The sequence below is a fragment of the Leptodactylus fuscus genome, unplaced genomic scaffold, assembly GCF_031893055.1.
Source record: "Leptodactylus fuscus isolate aLepFus1 unplaced genomic scaffold, aLepFus1.hap2 HAP2_SCAFFOLD_102, whole genome shotgun sequence".
NCBI lineage: Eukaryota > Metazoa > Chordata > Amphibia > Anura > Leptodactylidae > Leptodactylus > Leptodactylus fuscus.
In genome coordinates this window covers 219802-247794 of record NW_027439836.1, presented here as the reverse complement: position 1 = coordinate 247794, position 27993 = coordinate 219802, and the positions used below count along the sequence as shown (strand labels likewise).

At 52.8% G+C, this 27993-nt stretch overlaps 1 protein-coding gene across 1 annotated transcript; it reads left to right on the top strand.

The window, feature by feature from the left end:
* The first annotated feature begins 1 nt into the window (after position 1).
* On the top strand, positions 2-25187 carry MOGS (mannosyl-oligosaccharide glucosidase). Its single transcript, XM_075261281.1, has 5 exons — positions 2-74; positions 18424-18754; positions 18991-19208; positions 22545-22729; positions 23226-25187. Exons 2-5 carry the CDS (start codon positions 18433-18435, stop codon positions 24958-24960), a joined length of 2460 nt encoding a protein of 819 aa, XP_075117382.1. The 5' UTR covers positions 2-74; positions 18424-18432; the 3' UTR covers positions 24961-25187.
* Positions 25188-27993: the final 2806 nt, after the last annotated feature.

The window sequence follows — 27993 nt, the reverse complement described above, 5'->3', positions numbered from 1 at the left end:
TTTCCGGGTTCCATGTCAACGTGTTATTCGGCTCTTCCGGCTTCCGCTCAGCCAATCAGGAAGCGCGGTGACCGGTAAGTATCAGCCGGGTCTCTGTTACCCGGCAACAGCCCCCAGGGCAGCTATCGCTCTATATATTGGGCGATCGGCCGATGCACTTCGGGCAACCGGAGCTCCAACTTCATCTCTGGTCTTTAGGAGACTGCTGGACATGTAGAGGGGACATGAGCTCAGGTGACTGATCCATCAGGAGAAGACGCCAGTCACATGACACGGCGCAGACGTAACGCACAGCGCAGACGTATCACACACATATCACACAGCGCAGACGTATCACACACGATTCACACAGCGCAGACGTATCACAGAATGCAGATGTATCACACAGCGCAGACGTATCGCACAGCACAGATGTATCGCACAGCGCAGACGTATCACACACATATCACACAGCGCAGACATATCACACACTGCAGACGTATCACACACTGCAGACGTATCACACAGCGCAGACGTATCACACAGCGCAGACGTATCACACAGCACAGACGTATCACACAGCACAGACGTATCACACAGCACAGACGTATCACACAGCACAGACGTATCACACAGCACAGACGTATCACACAGCACAGACGTATCACACAGCACAGACGTATCACACAGCACAGACGTATCACACACATATCACACAGCGCAGACATATCACACACTGCAGACGTATCACACAGCGCAGACGTATCACACAGCACAGATGTATCACACAGCACAGACGTATCACACAGCACAGACGTATCACACAGCACAGACGTATCACAGAATGCAGATGTATCACACAGCACAGACGTATCACACAGCACAGACGTATCACACAGCACAGACGTATCACAGAATGCAGATGTATCACACAGCGCAGACGTATCACACAGCGCAGACGTATCACACAGCGCAGACGTATCACACAGCGCAGACGTATCACACAGCGCAGACGTATCACACAGCGCAGACGTATCACACAGCACAGACGTATCACACAGCACAGACGTATCACAGAATGCAGATGTATCACACAGCACAGACGTATCACACAGCGCAGACGTATCACACAGCGCAGACGTATCACACAGCGCAGACGTATCACACAGCACAGACGTATCGCACAGCACAGATGTATCACACAGCGCAGACGTATCACACAGCGCAGACGTATCACACAGCACAGACGTATCACACAGCACAGACGTATCACAGAATGCAGATGTATCACACAGCACAGACGTATCACACAGCGCAGACGTATCACACAGCGCAGACGTATCACACACATATCACACAGCGCAGACGTATCACACACGATTCACACAGCGCAGACGTATCACAGAATGCAGATGTATCACACAGCGCAGACGTATCGCACAGCACAGATGTATCGCACAGCGCAGACGTATCGCACAGCACAGACGTATCACACAGCACAGACGTATCACACACATATCACACAGCGCAGACATATCACACACTGCAGACGTATCACACAGCGCAGACGTATCACACAGCACAGATGTATCACACAGCACAGACGTATCACACAGCACAGACGTATCACACAGCACAGACGTATCACACAGCACAGACGTATCACACAGCACAGACGTATCACAGAATGCAGATGTATCACACAGCACAGACGTATCACACAGCACAGACGTATCACACAGCACAGACGTATCACAGAATGCAGATGTATCACACAGCGCAGACGTATCACACAGCGCAGACGTATCACACAGCGCAGACGTATCACACAGCACAGACGTATCACAGAATGCAGATGTATCACACAGCACAGACGTATCACACAGCGCAGACGTATCACACAGCGCAGACGTATCACACAGCGCAGACGTATCACACAGCACAGACGTATCGCACAGCACAGATGTATCACACAGCGCAGACGTATCACACAGCGCAGACGTATCACACAGCACAGACGTATCACACAGCACAGACGTATCACAGAATGCAGATGTATCACACAGCACAGACGTATCACACAGCGCAGACGTATCACACAGCGCAGACGTATCACACAGCGCAGACGTATCACACAGCGCAGACGTATCACACAGCACAGACGTATCACAGAATGCAGATGTATCACACAGCACAGACGTATCACACAGCGCAGACGTATCACACAGCACAGATGTATCACACAGCACAGATGTATCACACAGCACAGATGTATCACACAGCACAGACGTATCACACAGCGCAGACGTATCACACAGCACAGACGTATCACAGAATGCAGATGTATCACACAGCACAGACGTATCACACAGCGCAGACGTATCACACAGCACAGATGTATCACACAGCACAGATGTATCACACAGCACAGATGTATCACACAGCGCAGACGTATCACACAGCGCAGACGTATCACACAGCACAGACGTATCACACAGCACAGACGTATCACACAGCACAGACGTATCACACAGCACAGACGTATCACACAGCGCAGACGTATCACACAGCGCAGACGTATCACACAGCGCAGACGTATCACACAGCACAGACGTATCACACAGCACAGACGTATCACAGAATGCAGATGTGTCACACAGCACAGACGTATCGCACACTGCAGACGTTTCACACAGCACAGACGTTTCACACAGCACAGACGTATCACACAGCACAGACGTATCACACAGCACAGACGTATCACAGAATGCAGATGTATCACACAGCACAGACGTATCGCACACTGCAGACGTTTCACACAGCGCAGACGTATCACACAGCGCAGACGTATCACACAGCGCAGACGTATCACACAGCGCAGACGTATCACACAGCGCAGACGTATCACACAGCGCAGACGTATCACACAGCGCAGACGTATCACACAGCACAGACGTATCACACAGCACAGATGTATCGCACAGCACAGATGTATCGCACAGCACAGACGTATCGCACAGCACAGATGTATCACACAGCACAGACGTATCACACAGCACAGACGTATCACACAGCACAGACGTATCACACAGCACAGACGTATCACACAGCACAGACGTATCACACAGCGCAGACGTATCACACACTGCAGACGTATCACACAGCGCAGACGTATCACACAGCACAGATGTATCACACAGCGCAGATGTATCACACAGCACAGACGTATCACACAGCACAGACGTATCACACAGCGCAGACGTATCACAGAATGCAGATGTATCACACAGCACAGACGTATCACACAGCGCAGACGTATCACACAGCACAGACGTATCACACAGCACAGACGTATCACACACATATCACACAGCGCAGACATATCACACACTGCAGACGTATCACACAGCGCAGACGTATCACACAGCACAGATGTATCACACAGCGCAGATGTATCACACAGCACAGACGTATCACACAGCACAGACGTATCACACAGCGCAGACGTATCACAGAATGCAGATGTATCACACAGCACAGACGTATCACACAGCGCAGACGTATCACACAGCACAGACGTATCACACAGCACAGACGTATCACACACATATCACACAGCGCAGACATATCACACACTGCAGACGTATCACACAGCGCAGACGTATCACACAGCACAGATGTATCACACAGCGCAGATGTATCACACAGCACAGACGTATCACACAGCACAGACGTATCACACAGCGCAGACGTATCACAGAATGCAGATGTATCACACAGCACAGACGTATCGCACACTGCAGACGTTTCACACAGCACAGACGTTTCACACAGCACAGACGTATCACACAGCACAGACGTTTCACACAGCGCAGACGTATCACAGAATGCAGATGTATCACAGAATGCAGATGTATCACACAGCACAGACGTATCACACAGCACAGACGTATCACACAGCTCAGACGTATCACACAGCGCAGACGTATCACACAGCGCAGACGTATCACACAGCACAGACGTATCACACAGCACAGACGTATCACACAGCGCAGACGTATCACACAGCACAGATGTATCACACAGCGCAGATGTATCACACAGCGCAGACGTATCACACAGCACAGACGTATCACACAGCGCAGACGTATCACACAGCGCAGACGTATCACACAGCGCAGACGTATCACACAGCACAGACGTATCACACAGCGCAGACGTATCACACAGCGCAGACGTATCACACAGCGCAGACGTATCACACAGCACAGACTTATCACAGAATGCAGATGTATCACACAGCACAGACGTATCACACAGCGCAGACGTATCACACAGCACAGACGTATCACAGAATGCAGATGTATCACACAGCACAGACGTATCGCACACTGCAGACGTTTCACACAGCGCAGACGTATCACACAGCGCAGACGTATCACACAGCGCAGACGTATCACACAGCGCAGACGTATCACACAGCACAGACGTATCACAGAATGCAGATGTATCACAGAATGCAGATGTATCACACAGCACAGACGTATCACACAGCTCAGACGTATCACACAGCTCAGACGTATCACACAGCGCAGACGTATCACACAGCACAGACGTATCACAGAATGCAGATGTATCACACAGCACAGACGTATCACACAGCACAGACGTATCACACAGCACAGACGTATCACAGAATGCAGATGTATCACACAGCACAGACGTATCACACAGCACAGACGTATCACACAGCACAGACGTATCACACAGCACAGACGTATCGCACACTGCAGACGTTTCACACAGCGCAGACGTATCACACAGCGCAGACGTATCACACAGCGCAGACGTATCACACAGCACAGACGTATCACACACTGCAGACGTATCACACAGCGCAGACGTATCACACAGCACAGATGTATCACACAGCACAGACGTATCGCACAGCGCAGACGTATCACACAGCACAGACGTATCACACAGCACAGACGTATCGCACAGCGCAGACGTATCACACAGCACAGACGTATCACACAGCACAGACGTATCGCACAGCGCAGACGTATCACACAGCACAGACGTATCACACAGCGCAGACGTATCACACAGCACAGACGTATCACAGAATGCAGATGTATCACACAGCACAGACGTATCGCACAGCACAGATGTATCACACAGCACAGACGTATCACACAGCACAGACGTATCACAGAATGCAGATGTATCACACAGCACAGACGTATCACACAGCACAGACGTATCACAGAATGCAGACGTTTCACACAGCACAGACGTATCACACAGCACAGACGTATCACACAGCACAGACGTATCACAGAATGCAGATGTATCACACAGCACAGACGTATCACACAGCACAGACGTATCACACAGCGCAGACGTATCACAGAATGCAGATGTATCACACAGCACAGACGTATCACACAGCACAGACGTATCACACAGCGCAGACGTATCACAGAATGCAGATGTATCACACAGCGCAGACGTATCACACAGCGCAGACGTATCACACAGCGCAGACGTATCACACAGCGCAGACGTATCACACAGCGCAGACGTATCACACAGCGCAGACGTATCACACAGCGCAGACGTATCACACAGCGCAGACGTATCACACAGCGCAGACGTATCACACAGCGCAGACGTATCACACAGCGCAGACGTATCACACAGCGCAGACGTATCACACAGCGCAGACGTATCACAGAATGCAGATGTATCACACAGCACAGACGTATCACACAGCTCAGACGTATCACACATGTATCACACAGCGCAGACATATCACACACGATTCACACAGCTCAGACGTATCGCACAGACGTATCACAGAGCGCAGACGTATCACACACATATCACACAGTGCAGACGTATCACACACTGCAGACGTATCACACACATATCACACAGCGCAGACGTATCACACACATATCACACAGCGCAGACGTATCACACACATATCACACAGCGCAGACGTATCACACACATATCACACAGCGCAGACGTATCACACACATCACACAGCGCAGACGTATCACACACATCACACAGCGCAGACGTATCACACACATATCACACAGCGCAGACGTATCACACACATATCACACAGCGCAGACGTATCACACACATATCACACAGCGCAGACGTATCACACACATATCACACAGCGCAGACGTATCACACATATATCACACAGCGCAGACGTATCACACAGCGCAGACGTATCACACACGATTCACACAGCTCAGACGTATCGCACACATATCACACAGCGCAGACGTATCACACACATATCACACAGTGCAGACGTATCACACACTGCAGACGTATCACACACATATCACACAGCGCAGACGTATCACACACATATCACACAGTGCAGACGTATCACACACTGCAGACGTATCACACACATATCACACAGCGCAGACGTATCACACACATATCACACAGTGCAGACGTATCACACACATATCACACAGCGCAGACGTATCACACATGTATCACAGCGCAGACGTATCACACACGATTCGCACAGCTCAGACGTATCGCACAGACGTATCACAGAGCGCAGACGTATCACACACATATCACACAGCGCAGACGTATCACACACTGCAGACGTATCACACACATATCACACAGCGCAGACGTATCACACACATATCACACAGCGCAGACGTATCACACACATCAAACAGCGCAGACGTATCACACATGTATCACAGCGCAGACGTATCACACACGATTCGCACAGCTCAGACGTATCGCACAGACGTATCACAGAGCGCAGACGTATCACACACATATCACACAGCGCAGACGTATCACACACTGCAGACGTATCACACACATATCACACAGCGCAGACGTATCACACACATATCACACAGCGCAGACGTATCACACACATATCACACAGTGCAGACGTATCACACACTGCAGACGTATCACATACATATCACACAGCGCAGACGTATCACACTCATATCACACACTGCAGATGTATCACACACGATTCACACAGCGCAGACGTATCACAGGATGCAGATGTATCACACACTGCAGACGTATCACACACATATCACCCAGTGCAGACGTATCACACAGCGCAGACGTATCACACACAATTCACACAGCGCAGACGTATCACACAGCGCAGACGTATCACACACTGCAGACGTATCACACATGATTCACACAGCACAGACGTATCACACAGCGCAGACGTTTCACACACATATCTCACAGCGCGGACGTATCACACAGCGCAGACGTATCACACACGATTCACACAGCGCAGACGTATCGCACAGCGCAGACGTATCACAGAATGCAGACGTATCACACACATATCGCACAGCGCAGACGTATCACAGAATGCAGACGTATCACACACATATCTCACAGCGCGGACGTATCACACACTTATCACACAGCGCAGACATATCACACACTGCAGACGTATCTCACAGCGCAGACATATCACAGAATGCAGACGTATCACACAGCGCAGATGTATCACACACGTATCGCACAGCGCAGACGTCTCACAGAATGCAGACGTATCGCACAGCGCAGACGTATCGCACAGCGCAGACGTATCGCACAGCGCAGACGTATCGCACAGCGCAGACGTATCGCACAGCGCAGACGTATCGCACAGCGCAGACGTATCACACATATCACACAGCGCAGACGTATCACACAGCGCAGACGTTTCACACACAATTCACACAGCGCAGACGTATCACACACGATTCACACAGCGCAGACGTATCACACACAATTCACACAGCGCAGACGTATCACACAGCGGAGACGTATCACACACGATTCACACAGCACAGACGTATCGCACACTGCAGACGTTTCACACAGCGCAGACGTATCACACAGCACAGACGTATCACAGAATGCAGATGTATCACACAGCGCAGACGTATCACACACGTATCACACAGCGCAGACGTATCTCACAGCGCAGATGTATCACACACATCACACGGCGCAGACGTATCACACACATATCACACAGCGCAGTCGTATCTCACAGCGCAGACGTATCACACACGATTCACACAGCGCAGACGTTTCACACAGCGCAGACGTATCACACAGCGCAGATGTATCACACACATATCTCACAGCGCGGACGTATCACACAGCGCAGACGTATCACACACGATTCACACAGCGCAGACGTATCACACAGCGCAGACGTATCACACAGCGCAGACGTATCGCACAGCGCAAACGTATCACACAGCGCAGACGTATCGCACAGCGCGGACGTATCACACAGCGCAGACGTATCACACACGATTCACACAGCGCAGACGTATCACACAGCGCAGACGTTTCACACACAATTCACACAGCGCAGACGTATCACACACGATTCACACAGCGCAGACGTATCACACAGCGCAGACGTATCACACAGCGCAGACGTATCACACAGCGGAGACGTATCACACACGATTCACACAGCGCAGACGTATCACACACAATTCACACAGCGCAGACGTATCACACAGCGCAGACGTATCACACACTGCAGACGCATCACACATGATTCACACAGCGGAGACGTATCACACACGATTCACACAGCACAGACGTATCACACAGCGCAGACGTTTCACACAGCGCAGACGTATCACAGAATGCAGATGTATCACACAGCGCAGACGTATCACACGGCGCAGACGTATCTCACAGCGCAGATGTATCACACACATCACACGGCGCAGACGTATCACACACATATCACACAGCGCAGTCGTATCTCACAGCGCAGACGTATCACACACGATTCACACAGCGCAGACGTTTCACACAGCGCAGACGTATCACACAGCGCAGATGTATCACACACATATCTCACAGCGCGGACGTATCACACAGCGCAGACGTATCACACACGATTCACACAGCGCAGACGTATCACACAGCGCAGACGTATCACACAGCGCAGACGTATCGCACAGCGCAAACGTATCACACAGCGCGGACGTATCACACAGCGCAGACGTATCACACACGATTCACACAGCGCAGACGTATCGCACAGCGCAGACGTATCACAGAATGCAGACGTATCGCACAGCGTAGACGTATCGCACAGCGCAGACGTATCGCACACGATTCACACAGCGCAGACGTATCGCACAGCGCAGACGTATCACACACATATCTCACAGCGCGGACGTATCACACACGATTCACACAGCGCAGACATATCACACAGCGCAGACGTATCGCACAGCGCAGACGTATCACAGAATGCAGACGTATCGCACAGCGCAGACGTATCGCACAGCGCAGACGTATCGCACAGCGCAGAGGTATCGCACAGCGCAGACGTATCGCACAGCGCAGACGTATCGCACAGCGCAGACGTATCGCACAGCGCAGACGTATCGCACAGCGCAGAGGTATCGCACAGCGCAGACGTATCGCACAGCACAGGCGTATCACACAGCGCAGACGTATCGCACAGCACAGGCGTATCACACAGCACAGCTGTATCACACAGCGCAGACGTATCACACACATATCACACAGCGCAGACATATCACACACTGCAGACGTATCACACAGCACAGACTTATCACAGAATGCAGATGTATCACACAGCGCAGACGTATCACACACTGCAGACGTATCACACACGGTTCACACAGCGCAGACGTATCTCACAGCGCAGACGTATCACACACAATTCACACAGCGCAGACGTATCACACAGCGCAGACGTATCACACACGATTCACACAGCGCAGACGTATCACACAGCGGAGACGTATCACACGATTCACACAGCGCAGACGTATCACACACAATTCACACAGCGCAGATGTATCACACAGCGCAGACGTATCACACACGATTCACACAGCGCAGACGTATCACACACAATTCACACAGCGCAGACGTATCACACAGCGCAGACGTATCACTCACTGCAGACGCATCACACATGATTCACACAGCGCAGACGTATCACACAGCGGAGACGTATCACACACGATTCACACAGCACAGACGTATCGCACACTGCAGACGTTTCACACAGCGCAGACATATCACACACTGCAGACGTATCACACAGCACAGACGTATCACAGAATGCAGATGTATCACACAGCGCAGACATATCACACACGTATCACACAGCGCAGACGTATCTCACAGCGCAGATGTATCACACACATCACACGGCGCAGACGTTTCACACAGCGCAGACGTATCACACACGATTCACACAGCGCAGACGTTTCACACAGCGCAGATGTATCACACACATATCTCACAGCGCGGACGTATCACACAGCGCAGACGTATCACACACGATTCACACAGCGCAGACGTATCACACAGCGCAGACATATCACACAGCGCAGAAGTATCGCACAGCGCAGACGTATCACAGAATGCAGACGTATCGCACAGCGCAGACGTATCGCACACGATTCACACAGCGCAGACGTTTCACACAGCGCAGACGTATCACACAGCGCAGATGTATCACACACATATCTCACAGCGCGAACGTATCACACAGCGCAGACGTATCACACACGATTCACACAGCGCAGACGTATCGCACAGCGCAGACGTATCGCACAGCGCAGACGTATCACAGAATGCAGACGTATCGCACAGCGCAGACGTATCGCACAGCGCAGACGTATCGCACACGATTCACACAGCGCAGACGTTTCACACAGCGCAGACGTATCACACAGCGCAGATGTATCACACACATATCTCACAGCGCGGACGTATCACACAGCGCAGACGTATCACACACGATTCACACAGCGCAGACGTATCGCACAGCGCAGACGTATCGCACAGCGCAGACGTATCGCACAGCGCAGACGTATCGCTCAGCGCAGACGTATCGCACAGCACAGGTGTATCACACAGCGCAGACGTATCACACACATATCACACAGCGCAGACGTATCGCACAGCGCAGACGTATCGCACAGCACAGGTGTATCACACAGCGCAGACGTATCACACACTGCAGACGTATCTCACACGTATCGCACAGCGCAGACGTATCGCACAGCGCAGACGTATCACAATGCAGAAGTATCACAGAATGCAGACGTATCGCACAGCGCAGACGTATCGCACAGCGCAGACGTATCGCACAGCGCAGACGTATCGCACAGCACAGACGTATCGCACAGCACAGGTGTATCACACAGCGCAGACGTATCACACACATATCACACAGCACAGACGTATCACACACATATCACACAGCGCAGACATATCACACACTGCAGACGTATCTCAGACGTATCACAGAATGCAGACGTATCGCACAGCGCAGACGTATCGCACAGCGCAGACGTATCGCACAGCGCAGACGTATCACAGAATGCAGACGTATCACACACGTATCGCACAGCACAGACGTACCTCACAGCGCAGATGTATCACAGAATGCAGACGTATCGCACAGCGCAGACGTATCGCACAGCGCAGACGTATCGCACAGCGCAGACGTATCGCACAGCGCAGACGTATCGCACAGCGCAGACGTATCACAGAATGCAGACGTATCACACACGTATCGCACAGCACAGACGTATCGCACAGCGCAGACGTATCACAGAATGCAGGCGTATCGCACAGCGCAGGTGTATCACAGAGCACAGACGTATCACAGCGCAGACGTATCGCACACGTATCGCACAGCGCAGACATATCACAGAATGCAGACGTATCACACAGCGCAGACGTATCACACACGTATCGCACAGCGCAGACGTATCGCACAGCGCAGACGTATCACACACGATTCACACAGCGCAGACGTATCACACAGCGGAGACGTATCACACACGATTCACACAGCGCAGACGTATCACACAGCGGAGACGTATCACACACGATTCACACAGCGCAGACGTATCACACAGCGGAGACGTATCACACACGATTCACACAGCGCAGACGTATCACACAGCGGAGACGTATCACACACTGCAGACGTTTCACACAGCGCAGACATATCACACACTGCAGACGTATCACACAGCACAGACGTATCACAGAATGCAGATGTATCACACAGCGCAGACGTATCACACAGCGCAGACGTATCTCACAGCGCAGATGTATCACACACATCACACGGCGCAGACGTTTCACATGCATATCACACAGCGCAGTCATATCTCACAGCGCAGACGTATCACACACGATTCACACAGCGCAGACGTTTCACACAGCGCAGATGTATCACACACATATCTCACAGCGCGGACGTATCACACAGCGCAGACGTATCACACACGATTCACACAGCGCAGACGTATCACAGAATGCAGACGTATCGCACAGCGCAGACGTATCACACACATATCACACAGCGCAGACGTATCGCACAGCGCAGACGTATCGCACAGCACAGGTGTGTCACACAGCGCAGACGTATCACACACATATCACACAGCGAAGACGTATCGCACAGCGCAGACGTATCGCACAGCACAGGTGTATCACACAGCGCAGACGTATCACACACATATCACACAGCGCAGACGTATCACACACTGCAGACGTATCTCACACGTATCGCACAGCGCAGACGTATCGCACAGCGCAGACGTATCACAGAATGCAGACGTATCGCACAGCGCAGACGTATCGCACAGCGCAGACGTATTGCACAGCACAGGTGTATCACACAGCGCAGACGTATCACACATATATCACACAGCGCAGACATATCACACACTGCAGACGTATCTCACACGTATCACACAGCACAGACGACTCACACAGCGCAGATGTATCACACGTATCGCACAGCGCAGACGTATCACACAGCGCAGACGTATCACAGAATGCAGACGTATCGCACAGTGCAGACGTATCACACAGCGCAGACGTACCTCACAGCGCAGATGTATCAAACAGCGCAGATGTATCACAGAATGCAGACGTATCGCACAGCGCAGACGTATCGCACAGCGCAGACGTATCGCACAGCGCAGACGTATCGCACAGCGCAGACGTATCGCACAGCGCAGACGTATCACAGAATGCAGGCGTATCGCACAGCGCAGGCGTATCACAGAGCACAGACGTATCACAGCGCGGACGTATCGCACACGTATCGCACAGCGCAGACATATCACAGAATGCAGACGTATCACACAGCGCAGACGTATCACACACGTATCGCACAGCGCAGACGTATCGCACAGCGCAGACGTATCGCACAGCACAGGTGTATCACACAGCGCAGACGTATCACACACTGCAGACGTATCGCAGAGCGCAGACGTATCGCAGAGCGCAGACGTATCGCAGAGCGCAGACGTATCGCAGAGCGCAGACTTATCGCACACTGCAGACGTATCGCACAGCGCAGGCGTATCGCACAGCGCAGGCGTATCACAGAATGCAGACGTATCACACAGCACAGATGTATCACAGAATGCAGACGTATCACACAGCGCAGACGTATCACACACGATTCACACATCGCAGACGTATCGCACAGCGCAGACGTATCACAGAATGCAGACGTATCACACAGCGCAGCTGTATCACAGAATGCAGACGTATCACACAGCGCAGACGTATCACACAGAGCAGACGTATCACACACGTATCGCACAGCGCAGACGTATCGCACAGCGCAGACGTATCGCACAGCGCAGACGTATCACACACGTATCACACAGCGCAGATGTTTCACAGAGCACAGACTTATCACACACTGCAGACGTATCGCACAGCGCAGGCGTATCGCACAGCGCAGATGTATCACAGAATGCAGACGTATCACATAGCGCAGATGTATAGCGCAGACGTATCGCACAGCGCAGACGTATCACAGAATGCAGACGTATCGCACAGCGCAGACGTATCGCACAGCGCAGACGTATCACACAGCGCAGATGTATCACACACATATCTCACAGCGCAGACGTATCACACACGATTCACACAGCGCAGACGTATCGCACAGCGCAGACATATCGCACAGCGCAGACGTATCGCACAGCGCAGACGTATCGCACAGCGCAGGCGTATTACACATGTATCACACAGCGCAGACGTATCACACACATATCACACACTGCAGACGTATCACACACATATCACACAGCGCAGACGTATCACACAGCGCAGACGTATCACACACGTCACACAGCGCACATGTATCACACACTGCAGACGTATCACACACGGTTCACACAGCGCAGACGTTTCACACAGCGCAGACGTATCTCACAGCGCAGACGTATCACACACAATTCACACAGCGCAGACGTATTTCACAGCGCAGACGTATCACACACAATTCACACAGCGCAGACGTATCACACAGCGCAGACGTATCACACATGATTCACACAGCGCAGACGTATCACACAGCGGAGACGTATCACACACGATTCACACAGCGCAGACGTATCACACACAATTCACACAGCGCAGACGTATCACACAGCGCAGACGCATCACACACGATTCACACAGCACAGACGTATCGCACAGTGCAGACGTATCGCACACTGCAGACGTTTCACACAGCGCAGACATATCACACACTGCAGACGTATCTCACAGCGCAGACGTATCACAGAATGCAGATGTATCACACAGCGCAGATGTATCACACACGTATCACACAGCGCAGACGTATCTCACAGCGCAGATGTATCACACACATCACACGGCGCAGACCTATCACACACATATCACACAGCGCAGACGTATCACACACGTCACACAGCGCACATGTATCACACACTGCAGACGTATCACACACGGTTCACACAGCGCAGACGTTTCACACACAATTCACACAGCGCAGACGTATTTCACAGCGCAGACGTATCACACACAATTCACACAGCGCAGACGTATTTCACAGCGCAGACGTATCACACACAATTCACACAGCGCAGACGTATTTCACAGCGCAGACGTATCACACACAATTCACACAGCGCAGACGTATCACACAGCGCAGACGTATCACACATGATTCACACAGCGCAGACGTATTTCACAGCGCAGACGTATCACACACAATTCACACAGCGCAGACGTATCACACAGCGCAGACGTATCACACACTGCAGACGCATCACACATGATTCACACAGCGCAGACGTATCACACAGCGGAGACGTATCACACACGATTCACACAGCACAGACGTATCGCACAGTGCAGACGTATCGCACACTGCAGACGTTTCACACAGCGCAGACATATCACACACTGCAGACGTATCTCACAGCGCAGACGTATCACACAGCGCAGACGTATCACAGAATGCAGATGTATCACACAGCGCAGATGTATCACACACGTATCACACAGCGCAGACGTATCTCACAGCGCAGATGTATCACACACATCACACGGCGCAGACCTATCACACACATATCACACAGCGCAGACGTATCAAACACGTCACACAGCGCACATGTATCACACACTGCAGACGTATCACACACGGTTCACACAGCGCAGACGTTTCACACAGCACAGACGTATCTCACAGCGCAGACGTATCACACACAATTCACACAGCGCAGACGTATTTCACAGCGCAGACGTATCACACACAATTCACACAGCGCAGACGTATCACACAGCGCAGACGTATCACACATGATTCACACAGCGCAGACGTATCACACAGCGGAGACGTATCACACACGATTCACACAGCGCAGACGTATCACACACAATTCACACAGCGCAGACGTATCACACAGCGCAGACGTATCACACACTGCAGACGCATCACACATGATTCACACAGCGCAGACGTATCACACAGCGGAGACGTATCACGCAACGTATCACACAGCGCAGACGTATCACACAGCGCAGACGTATCACACAGCGCAGACGTATCACACAGCGCAGACGTATCGCACAGCGCAGACGTATCGCACAGCGCAGACGTTTCACACAGCGCAGACGTATCGCACAGCGTAGACGTATCGCACAGCGCAGACGTATCACAGAACGCAGACGTATCGCACAGCGCAGACGTATCGCACAGCGCAGACGTATCGCACAGCGCAGACGTATCACACAGCGCAGACGTATCACAGAGCACAGACTTATCACACACTGCAGACGTATCGCACAGCACAGGCGTGTCGCACAGCGCAGGCGTATCACAGAATGCAGACGTATCACACAGCGCAGACGTATCACACAGCGCAGACGTATCACACACGATTCACACAGCGCAGACGTATCGCACAGCGCAGACGTATCACAGAATGCAGACGTATCACACAGCGCAGATGTATCACAGAATGCAGACGTATCACACAGAGCAGACGTATCACACACGTATCGCACAGCGCAGACGTATCACACAGCGCAGACGTATCGCAGAGCGCAGACGTATCGCAGAGCGCAGACGTATCGCAGAGCGCAGGCGTATCGCAGAGCGCAGGCGTATCGCAGAGCGCAGGCGTATCGCAGAGCGCAGGCGTATCACACACGTATCACACAGCGCAGATGTTTCACAGAGCACAGACTTATCACACACTGCAGACGTATCGCACAGCGCAGACGTATCACACTTATCACACAGCGCAGACGTATCGCAGAGCGCAGACGTATCGCAGAGCGCAGACGTATCGCAGAGCGCAGACGTATCGCAGAGCGCAGGCGTATCGCAGAGCGCAGGCGTATCGCAGAGCGCAGGCGTATCGCACAGCGCAGGCGTATCGCACAGCGCAGACGTATCACACACGTATCACACAGCGCAGATGTTTCACAGAGCACAGACTTATCACACACTGCAGACGTATCGCACAGCGCAGACGTATCACACTTATCACACAGCGCAGACGTATCGCACAGCGCAGGCGTATCGCACAGCGCAGATGTATCACAGAATGCAGACGTATCACATAGCGCAGATGTATCACACAGAGCAGACGTATCACACACGTATCGCACAGCGCAGACGTATCGCACAGCGCTAACGTATCACACACGATTCACACAGCGCAGACGTATCACACACTGCAGACGTATCGCACAGCGCAGACGTATCTCACAGCGCAGACGTATCTCACAGCGCAGACGTATCGCACAGCGCAGGCGTATCGCACAGCGCAGACGTATCTCACAGCGCAGGCGTATCACACACATATCGCACAGCGTAGACGTATCACACAGCGCAGATGTATCACACAGCGCAGACGTATCACAGAATGCAGAGTATCGCACAGCGCAGACGTATCACACACGTATCACACAGCGCAGATGTTTCAGAGCACAGACTTATCACACACTGCAGACGTATCGCACAGCGCAGACGTATCACACTTATCACACAGCGCAGACGTATCGCAGAGCGCAGACGTATCGCAGAGCGCAGACGTATCGCAGAGCGCAGACGTATCGCAGAGCGCAGGCGTATCGCAGAGCGCAGGCGTATCGCAGAGCGCAGGCGTATCGCAGAGCGCAGGCGTATCGCACAGCGCAGACGTATCACACACGTATCACACAGCGCAGATGTTTCACAGAGCACAGACTTATCACACACTGCAGACGTATCGCACAGCGCAGACGTATCACACTTATCACACAGCGCAGACGTATCGCACAGCGCAGGCGTATCGCACAGCGCAGATGTATCACAGAATGCAGACGTATCACATAGCGCAGATGTATCACACAGAGCAGACGTATCACACACGTATCGCACAGCGCAGACGTATCGCACAGCGCTAACGTATCACACACGATTCACACAGCGCAGACGTATCACACACTGCAGACGTATCGCACAGCGCAGACGTATCTCACAGCGCAGACGTATCTCACAGCGCAGACGTATCGCACAGCGCAGGCGTATCGCACAGCGCAGACGTATCTCACAGCGCAGGCGTATCACACACTGCAGACGTGTCGCACAGCGCAGACGGGTCACACAGCACAGACGTATCACACACATATCGCACAGCGTAGACGTATCACACAGCGCAGATGTATCACACAGCGCAGACGTATCACAGAATGCAGAGTATCGCACAGCGCAGACGTATCACACACGTATCACACAGCGCAGACGTATCACAGAATGCAGAGTATCGCACAGCGCAGACGTATCACACACGTATCGCACAGCGCAGAGGTATCACACACGTATCGCACAGCGCAGACGCATCGCACAATGAAGACGTATCGTCCTGCTCAGACCTATTACATGTATCTATGAAGCAGCACAGACGTATCACATGACATGAGGAGACGTATCACATGACTGGGATAGTCGCCGCGCCGCTCGTTACGTTGTGGTTTATGATCAGCCTTGTTGCTGTCACGTGAGCAGTCTACTGGGAGTTGTCGTTGTTCACAGCTTTTCTCCTTCAGTTCTCCAGGATGACACGGGACCGGAGGCGTCATGGCGGGTCTGAGCATCGTCCCCCTCCCTCCAGAAAACCACCTCCTGCCCCTGGTCGAGAGTGGGGCCGCGTCCTGCTGGTCGCCATCTTGTCTTGTGTCATTGGTCTTGGTGCCTTTGGCTATGGCAGTTACATGAAGTGGAGACAGTCAGTAAGGGTGGTGACCCTGCACCCTGCGCCGCCCATCCTGACCCCTAACAGCTCCTCTCCCGAGGCCTCTCCTGACCTCTTCTGGGGATCCTACAGGCCACAGGTTTACTTAGGCATGAAGACACGGAGTCCACGTTCTGTGGTCACAGGTATAACCTGCGAACCTCCAGTATAACCTGTGCTCTCCCCTGTATAACCTGCACCTCTTCCCCCCCGGATAACCTGCACCTCTCCCCTGTATAACCTGCACCCCCCCCATATAACCTGCACCCCCCTGTATAACCTGTGCCTCCACTATATATCCTGAGTACCCCCTCCCCCATATAGCCTTCGCCCCCTGTATAATCTGTACCCCCTCAATAACATGTCCCTTCCTTGTGTTCAGGCTTGATGTGGCTCTCACAGTCAGGGTCCCCGTCTCTCCGTCACACATGTGAACAGGGTGATGGTCTGTCGCGGTATGGGTGGCTGATGCACGATGGAGTGAACTTCGGTATTCAGGAGATTAATGACAAGGGGTTCACTCTGAGGACGGAGTTTGTGAAGAGACCCGGAGGTCACCACGGAGGAGACTGGAGCTGGAGAATTGTGGGGACCCCCAATGTGAGAACTCATTACATTAGTACTGGGTGATGACACACAGGGTGACGTGGCCTGTGCCGGGTGATGATACAGTGCCTACAAGTAGTATTCAACCCCCTGCAGATTTAGCAGGTTTACACATTCTGCAGTAACTTGGCATTGTGACATTTGGACTGTAGATCAGCCTGGACGTGTGAAATGCTCTGCAGCAGAATGTTATTTCTTTGTTAATTTTTTTTTTAAATTGTGAAAAGTTTCTTCCGAGGGTCATTTATTATTCAACCCCTCAAACCACCAGAATTCTGTTTGGTTCCCCTAAAGTATTAAGAAGTAGTTCAGGCACAAAGAACAATGAGCTTCACATGTTTGGATTAATTCTCTCTTTTTCCAGCCTTTTCTGACTATTTAAGACCCTCCCCAAACTTGTGACCAGCACTCATACATGGTCAACATGGGAAAGACAAAGGAGCATTCCAAGGCCATCAGAGACAAGATGGTGGAGGGTCACAAGGCTGCCAAGGGGTACAAAACCCTTTCCAAGGAGTTGGGCCTACCTGTCTCCACTGTTGGGAGCATCATCCGGAAGTGGAAGGCTTATGGAACTACTGTTAGCCTTCTACGGCCTGGACAGCCTTTGAAAGTTTCCTCCCGTGCCGAGGCCAGGCTTGTCCGAAGAGTCAAGGCTAACCCAAGGACAACAAGGAAGGAGCTCCGGGAAGATCTCATGGCAGTGGGGACATTGGTTTTACTCAATACCATAAGTAACGTACTCCACCGCAATGGTCTCCGTTCCAGACGAGCCCGTAAGGTACCTTTACTTTCAAAGCGTCATGTCAAGGCTCGTCTACAGTTTGCTCATGATCACTTGGAGGACTCTGAGACAGACTGGTTCAAGGTTCTCTGGTCTGATGAGACCAAGATCGAGATCTTTGGTGCCAACCACACACGTGACGTTTGGAGACTGGATGGCACTGCATACGACCCCAAGAATACCATCCCTACAGTCAAGCATGGTGGTGGCAGCATCATGCTGTGGGGCTGCTTCTCAGCCAAGGGGCCTGGCCATCTGGTCCGCATCCATGGGAAGATGGATAGCACGGCCTACCTGGAGATTTTGGCCAAGAACCTCCGCTCCTCCATCAAGGATCTTAAGATTGGTCGTCATTTCATCTTCCAACAAGACAACGACCCAAAGCACACAGCCAAGAAAACTAAGGCCTGGTTCAAGAGGGAAAAAACCAAGGTGTTGCAGTGGCCTAGTCAGTCTCCTGACCTTAACCCAATTGAAAACTTGTGGAAGGAGCTCAAGATTAAAGTCCACATGAGACACCCAAAGAACCTAGATAACTTGGAGAAGATCTGCATGGAGGAGTGGGCCAAGATAACTCCAGAGACCTGTGCCGGCCTGATCAGGTCTTATAAAAGACGATTATTAGCTGGAATTGCAAACAAGGGTTATTCCACAAAATATTACACCTAGAGGTTGAATAATAATTGACCCACACTTTTATGTTTAACATTTATTAAAATTTACCTGAGCAACAGAACTTTTTGGTTTGTAAGATTTATGTATCTGTTACTAAATCCTGCTCTTGTTTGAAGTTTGAAGGCTCCAACTTATTTGCATCTTATCAAACCTGCTAAATCTACAGGGGGTTGAATACTACTTGTAGGCACTGTAGGCTGGGTGATATAGTCTGTGCAGGGTGTTGATAGGCTATGTGAAGTGGCCTGTGCCAGGTGATGATAGGCTTGGTGACGTGGTGTGTGCGGGGTGATGATAGGTTGGGTGATATGTTCTGTGGCGGGTGATGATAGGCTGGATGATATGGTCTGTGCCGGGTGATGATAGGTGGGGTAAAGTGACCTGTGCTGGTTGATGATAGGCTGGGTGACGTGGCCTGTGCTGGGTGATGATAGGCTGGGTAATGATAGGCTGGGTGACGTGGCCTGTGCCGGGTGTTGATAGGCTGGGTAATGATAGGCTGGGTGACGTGGCCTGTGCGGGGTGATGATAGGCTGGGTGATACGGTCTGTGCCGGGTGATGATAGGCTGGGCCACGTGGCCTGTGCCGGGTGATGATAGGCTGAGTGGTGATAGGGTCTGTGCCGGGTGATGATAGGCTAGGTGAAGTGGCCTGTGCCGGGTGATGATAGGCTGGGTGACGTGGCCTGTGCCAGGTGATGATAGGCTGGGCGACGTGGCCTGTGCCAGGTGATGATAGGCTGGGCGACGTGGCCTGTGCCAGGTGATGATAGGCTGGGCGACGTGGCCTGTGCCAGGTGATGATAGGCTGGGTGACATGGCCTGTGCCAGGTGATGATAGGCTGGGCGACGTGGCTTGTGCCTGGTGATGATAGGCTGGGTGACATGGCCTGTGCCAGGTGACGTGGCCTGTGCTGGGTGTTGATAGGCTGTGTGACCTGGTGTGTATCGGCTGATGATAGGCTGGGTGAAGTGGCCTGTGCCGGGTGATGATAGGCTGGGTAATGATAGGCTGGGTGACATGGTGTGTGCAGGGTGATGATAGGCTGGGTGACGTGGCCTGTGCGGGGTGATTATAGGCTGGGTGATATGGTCTGTGCCGGGTGATGATAGGTGGGGTAAAGTGACCTGTGCTGGTTGATGATAGGCTGAGTGACGTGGCCTGTGCTGGGTGTTGATAGGCTGTGTGACCTGGTGTGTATCGGGTGATGATAGGCTGGGTGAGGTGGTCTGTGCCGGGTGATGATAGGCTAGGTGAAGTGGCCTGTGCCGGGTGATGATAGGCCGGGTGATGATAGGCTTGGTGATATGGTCTGTACCGGGTGATGATAGACTGGTTGATGTGGCCTGTGCCAGGTGATGATAGGCTGGGTGACGTGGCCTGTGCCGGGTGACGATAGGCTGGGTGACGTGGCCTGTGCCGGGTGACGATAGGCTGGGTGACGTGGCCTGTGCCGGGTGACGATAGGCTGGGTGACGTCGCCTGTGCCAGGTGACGATAGGCTGGGTGACGTGGCCTGTGCCGGGTGACGATAGGCTGGGTGACGTGGCCTGTGCCGGGTGACGATAGGCTGTGGGTGACGTCGCCTGTGCCAGGTGACGATAGGCTGGGTGACGTGGCCTGTGCCGGGTGACGATAGGCTGGGTGACGTGGCCTGTGCCGGGTGACGATAGGCTGGGTGACGTGGCCTGTGCCGGGTGACGATAGGCTGGGTGACGTGGCCTGTGCCGGGTGGTGATAGGCTGGGTGACGTGGCCTGTGCCGGGTGATGATAGGCTGGGTGACGTGGCCTGTGCCGGGTGATGATAGGCTGGGTGACGACATATGACCTGTTATCTTCCATGTGATGACCACTTTTCTCTCCCCTTAGGATCCCTCATCCCCGGCCCAGCTGGTGTCCATCTTTTTCTATGTGGCCACAGATGGTCAGGGCTCGCTGACCCCTCATGTGGATGGCAGTGGTCGGCTAAGCTCGGTGACGGGCACATCTGAAGAGCTCGGCAGGTTCACTATCCACATTCCCAGGGCCCAAGGAGGCGCCAGCGGACATATAAGGTACATAGTCCCAACGCTCTGTGATGTCCTCAGGGGTCACCCAGTATAGATATAGGGGCCGGTATAGAGGGCGTGACTGCTCTTCTGTAAGGCCACCTATAGCTTCCCTTCTATAGGGGCACTTATATAGGAGACCTTTTCTGTAGGGTCACATATACAGTTACTTGTAAAAGTCCTCACACCCCTTCACCTTTGTTGCATTTTGTCCCAACCAAACTACAATGGATTTTCTGGAGATTTTCGGCAATAACAACACAAAGTATCAGATAATTATCAACATTGTAATCCAATAATCATCTGACCAGTGAGGTGCAAAAGTCTTCACCCCCTGTATACTCCTCATACTGTATTATATATGTATATGATACATGAATGAGGGGATATATAATACAATATGAGGAGTATACAGGGGGGTGAGGACTTTTACAAGGCCCTGTATAGGAGGTAGCGATAGTCCCCTCCACTCCCGGGCTGACCCGCTCTTCTCTCTTCACAGCTACAACCATCTGGTGACGGTTTGCCCCGGACTCCACCACATCACGGACGTTGTTCGGAGCAGTATGAGGGACCGCTTCAGCCACCCTGCAGCCGATACTGGGCCCAAGCGCCGCTACTTTGGCCTGGATATCCATCATCCCCCATCCCATCCCGGCTCCGACCACTCACACATTATAATTCACCAGGTCACCCTGTATCTTCCCGCTCAGGTGGAGATCCTGTTCGAGTCGGACAGCTTCGCTCAGCGGCCCGGACCACTCTCTGGTGTTGCTTTCTCTACTGAACTGGAGAAGCACAAGAAAACCATGGAGGATCGCTTCCGGGAACGGTTCCGTCTTGAGGAAAAAGGTTTTATTGCGGAGCAAGTGTCCTTTGCCCAAGCTGCCTTGTCCAACATGTTGGGTGGGATGGGCTACTTCTATGGTAGCTCCTTAGTTCGATCGCGGTACAACCCAGAACCTGCCTCCTATCCCCCGGCCCCCCTCTATACTGCCGTCCCATCCCGCTCATTCTTTCCCCGAGGCTTCCTGTGGGATGAAGGTTTCCATTTGTTGCTTATTGCTCGGTGGAGCCCCCCATTGGCCTGGCAGTCCCTCGCACATTGGCTGGACTTGATGAATGCAGATGGCTGGATTCCTCGTGAGCAGATCCTGGGACCTGAGGCTCGTAGTAAAGTTCCAGCTGAATTTGTAGTTCAGTGGGATGAAAATGCCAACCCCCCCACCCTGTTCTTGGCTTTGCGGCAGCTGCTGGCGGACAGGGAAGTGTCATCTGAGGGGCTGCAGCTTCTTCGCAGAGCCTATCCTCGCTTGCAGACCTGGTACAGCTGGTTCAACAACACTCAGAATGGGCTTCTCCCGTATACCTACCGGTGGCGTGGAAGGGATCGGGACACCTTACGTTTCCTGAACCCCAAGACTCTAACCTCTGGCTTGGATGACTATCCTCGAGCATCGCATCCATCTGATGATGAACGTCACGTCGACCTGCGCTGTTGGATGACCTTGGCATCTGAAGTAATGGCCACCATTAGCGATCTGCTTGGAGAAGATGGGGCGCGCTATAAGGAGTATCACATGGCACTCGCAGACAACTCTTTATTGGACAAGCTCCATTGGTCTGAGCGACTTGGAGCCTATGCAGATTACGGCAATCACACCCAGAATGTGGCCTTGGAATGGGAGCATTTTCGGCCAGTTCCTGGTCAAGACCCTCGCAGTGTCCCACCTCCAAGATTGATTAGAGTAGTGAGAAAATCCCCAAAACTGCAGTTTGTGGGTGCCCTTGGCTACGTCTCCCTCTTCCCCTTCCTGTTACAGGTACTATCTCCGGACTCCCCAAAGCTCGGTCGCCTTATGGATCATGTGAGAGATGCGGACAGGTTGTGGACGCCGTACGGTATCCGATCCTTGTCGAAGAGCAGTCCAATGTTTATGCAGCGTAACACAGAACACGACCCCCCCTACTGGAGGGGCCCCATATGGATTAATATCAATTACCTGCTGGTCAGTGCCCTGCACAGGTACAGTCAGCTGGATGGACCCTATCGGGAGCGGGCACTAGGCTTGTACCGGGAGCTTCGCACCAACCTGATCTCCAATCTATATAGACAGTACATCAAGAGCGGCTTCTTATGGGAACAGTACAATGACCAGACGGGTCATGGCCAAGGCTCTCACCCGTTCACTGGCTGGAGCTCACTCATCGTGCTGGTAATGGCAGAAGAATATTGAAGGCCTGTACATGTGACCGATGCTGTGGACTGCTTGGGTTGTATGGAATCCATAAGAGCACTACTGTGAGGCTGTACACAGCTGTAATATAGCCATATGCATGAGGTGGGGGAGGGAACTAAAACTTGAACTATTAGTAGCCGGGAGGTGATGGATCTGGTTCACACTGTGGTACATTGTGCGCACTGTCACCGTGTCCTGCTGGTTCGGGCACCTTCTCTGCCATGTGCAGCCGTTATTAAAGTCCTCCCTCTCACCCACGTGATTGTCTCCTCCTTTCGCCTACTAAAGCCTGTACATGTGAGAAAGAACAATGTCCGACTGTAGCTACATAGTAGATTGTAACCCTACAATGCTGATCCAGAGGAAGGCAAAAAAACCCCATGAGGCTCCGGCCAATTGCCCCATTTCAGGGGAAAAATTCCTTCCCGAATCCAATCTGTCAGTCAGTATAAAACCCTGGATCAACGTGTCCCTGTAATCTAGAGTCCATAACCTGTAATGTTGTTCTCTTCAAGAAAGGCATCCAGGCTCTCTTTGAGCTTGTGCAATGAATCCGCCATCACCACGTCCTGAGGCAGAGGGTTCCAGAGCCTCGCTGTTCTTACTGTGAAGAATCCCCTTCTATGTTTCTGGTGAAACTTTCTCTCATCCAGACGTAGAGGTCTAGGTGTAGAGGACATCCCCCTGTCACTGGTCTAGGTGTAGAGGACGTCCCCTTGTCATTGGTCTAGGCGTAGAGGACGTCCCCTTGTCCCTGTCACCGGTCTAGAAGACGTCCCCTTGTCACTGGTCTAGGTGTAGAGGACATCTCCCTGTCACTGGTCTAGGTGTAGAGGACGTCCCCTTGTCATTGGTCTAGGCGTAGAGGACGTCCCCTTGTCCCTGTCACCGGTCTAGAGGACGTCCCCTTGTCCCTGGTCTAGGTGTAGAGGATGTCCCCTTGTCACTGTCCCCTGGTCTAGGTGTAGAGGACGTCTCCTTGTCACCGGTCTAGGTGTAGAGGACGTCTCCTTGTCACCGGTCTAGGTGTAGAGGACGTCTCCTTGTCACCGTCACAGGTCTAGGTGTAGAGGACGTCTCCTTATCACCGGTCTAGGTGTAGAGGACGTCCCCTTGTCACCGGTCTAGAGGATGTCCCCTTGTCACCGTCACAGGTCTAGGTGTAGAGGACGTCTCCTTGTCACCGGTCTAGGTGTAGAGGACGTCCCCTTGTCACCGGTCTAGGTGTAGAGGACGTCCCCTTGTCACCGTCACAGGTCTAGGTGTAGAGGACGTCCCCTTGTCACCGGTCTAGGTGTAGAGGACGTCCCCTTGTCACCGGTCTAGGTGTAGAGGACGTCTCCTTGTCACCGGTCTAGGTGTAGAGGACGTCCCCTTGTCACCGGTCTAGAGGACGTCTCCTTGTCACCGGTCTAGAGGACGTCCCCTTGTCACCGGTCTAGGTGTAGAGGACGTCCCCTTGTCACCGTCACAGGTCTAGGTGTAGAGGACATCTCCTTGTCACCGGTCTAGGTGTAGAGGACGTCTCCTTGTCACCGGTCTAGGTGTAGAGGACGTCCCGTTGTCACCGGTCTAGGTGTAGAGGACGTCCCCTTGTCACCGTCACAGGTCTAGGTGTAGAGGACGTCCCCTTGTCACCGGTCTAGGTGTAGAGGACGTCCCCTTGTCACCGGTCTAGGTGTAGAGGACGTCCTCTTGTCACTGTCACCGGTCTAGAGGACGTCCCCTTGTCACCGGTCTAGGTGTAGAGGACGTCCCCTTGTCACTGTCACCGGTCTAGGTGTAGAGGACGTCCCCTTGTCACCGGTCTAGGTGTAGAGGACGTCCTCTTGTCACTGTCACCGGTCTAGAGGAAGTCCCCTTGTCACCGGTCTAGGTGTAGAGGACGTCCCCTTGTCACCGGTCTAGGTGTAGAGGACGTCCCCTTGTCACCGGTCTAGGTGTAGAGGACGTCCCCTTGTCACCGGTCTAGGTGTAGAGGACGTCCCCTTGTCACCGGTCTAGGTGTAGAGGACGTCCCCTTGTCACCGGTCTAGGTGTAGAGGACGTCCTCTTGTCACTGTCACCGGTCTAGAGGACGTCCCCTTGTCACCGGTCTAGGTGTAGAGGATGTCCCCTTGTCACCGGTCTAGGTGTAGAGGACGTCCCCTTGTCACTGTCACCGGTCTAGGTGTAGAGGACGTCCCCTTGTCACCGGTCTAGGTGTAGAGGACGTCCCCTTGTCACTGTCACCGGTCTAGGTGTAGAGGACGTCCCCTTGTCACTGTCACCGGTCTAGGTGTAGAGGACGTCCCCTTGTCACCGGTCTAGGTGTAGAGGACGTCCCCTTGTCACCGGTCTAGGTGTAGAGGACGTCCCCTTGTCACTGTCACCGGTCTAGGTGTAGAGGACGTCCCCTTGTCACCGGTCTAGGTGTAGAGGACGTCCCCTTGTCACTGTCACCGGTCTAGGTGTAGAGGACGTCCCCTTGTCACTGTCACCGGTCTAGGTGTAGAGGACGTCCCCTTGTCACCGGTCTAGGTGTAGAGGACGTCCTCTTGTCACTGTCACCGGTCTAGAGGACGTCCCCTTGTCACCGGTCTAGGTGTAGAGGACGTCCCCTTGTCACTGTCACCGGTCTAGGTGTAGAGGACGTCCCCTTGTCACCGGTCTAGTCTTTTCTCTAAAGTGAATAACCCCCAGTCTGTTAACCTCTTGTTGTCCTCCAGTCCTCCCATCCCCCTAATAATTTTGGTTGCCCGTCTTTGCACTCTTTCTCGTTCACTTACGTCTTTCTTGTATAGCGGGGCCCAAAGTTGCGCACAGTGAGTGACAGAACTACAATCGCAAACCTGAGAGCAGCCTCTCGTGGGAGGTCGCTTGGTCCCACAGTCCCCCGGGCTTCCTGCTCTCTATGGCGCACAGGTGGGCAGAGCGCTCTGTACCTGGTGGAGTGGCCAGATGCCCATACGGATGACATCACTTTCTGATCAGGGAGGGTCTGGGGGCTGCGCCGAGTCACCTGGTGCCAGTGTGCAGAGAAAGCTCCTT

Coding starts and splice junctions, on each gene's coding strand:
- MOGS (XM_075261281.1), top strand. CDS start 18,433: ATGACACGGGACCGGAGGCGTCATGGCGGGTCTGAGCATCGTCCCCCT. Junction 19,209..22,544: donor GAATTGTGGGGACCCCCAAT/GTGAGAACTCAT, acceptor CTCTCCCCTTAG/GATCCCTCATCCCCGGCCCA. Junction 22,730..23,225: donor GGCGCCAGCGGACATATAAG/GTACATAGTCCC, acceptor CTCTCTTCACAG/CTACAACCATCTGGTGACGG.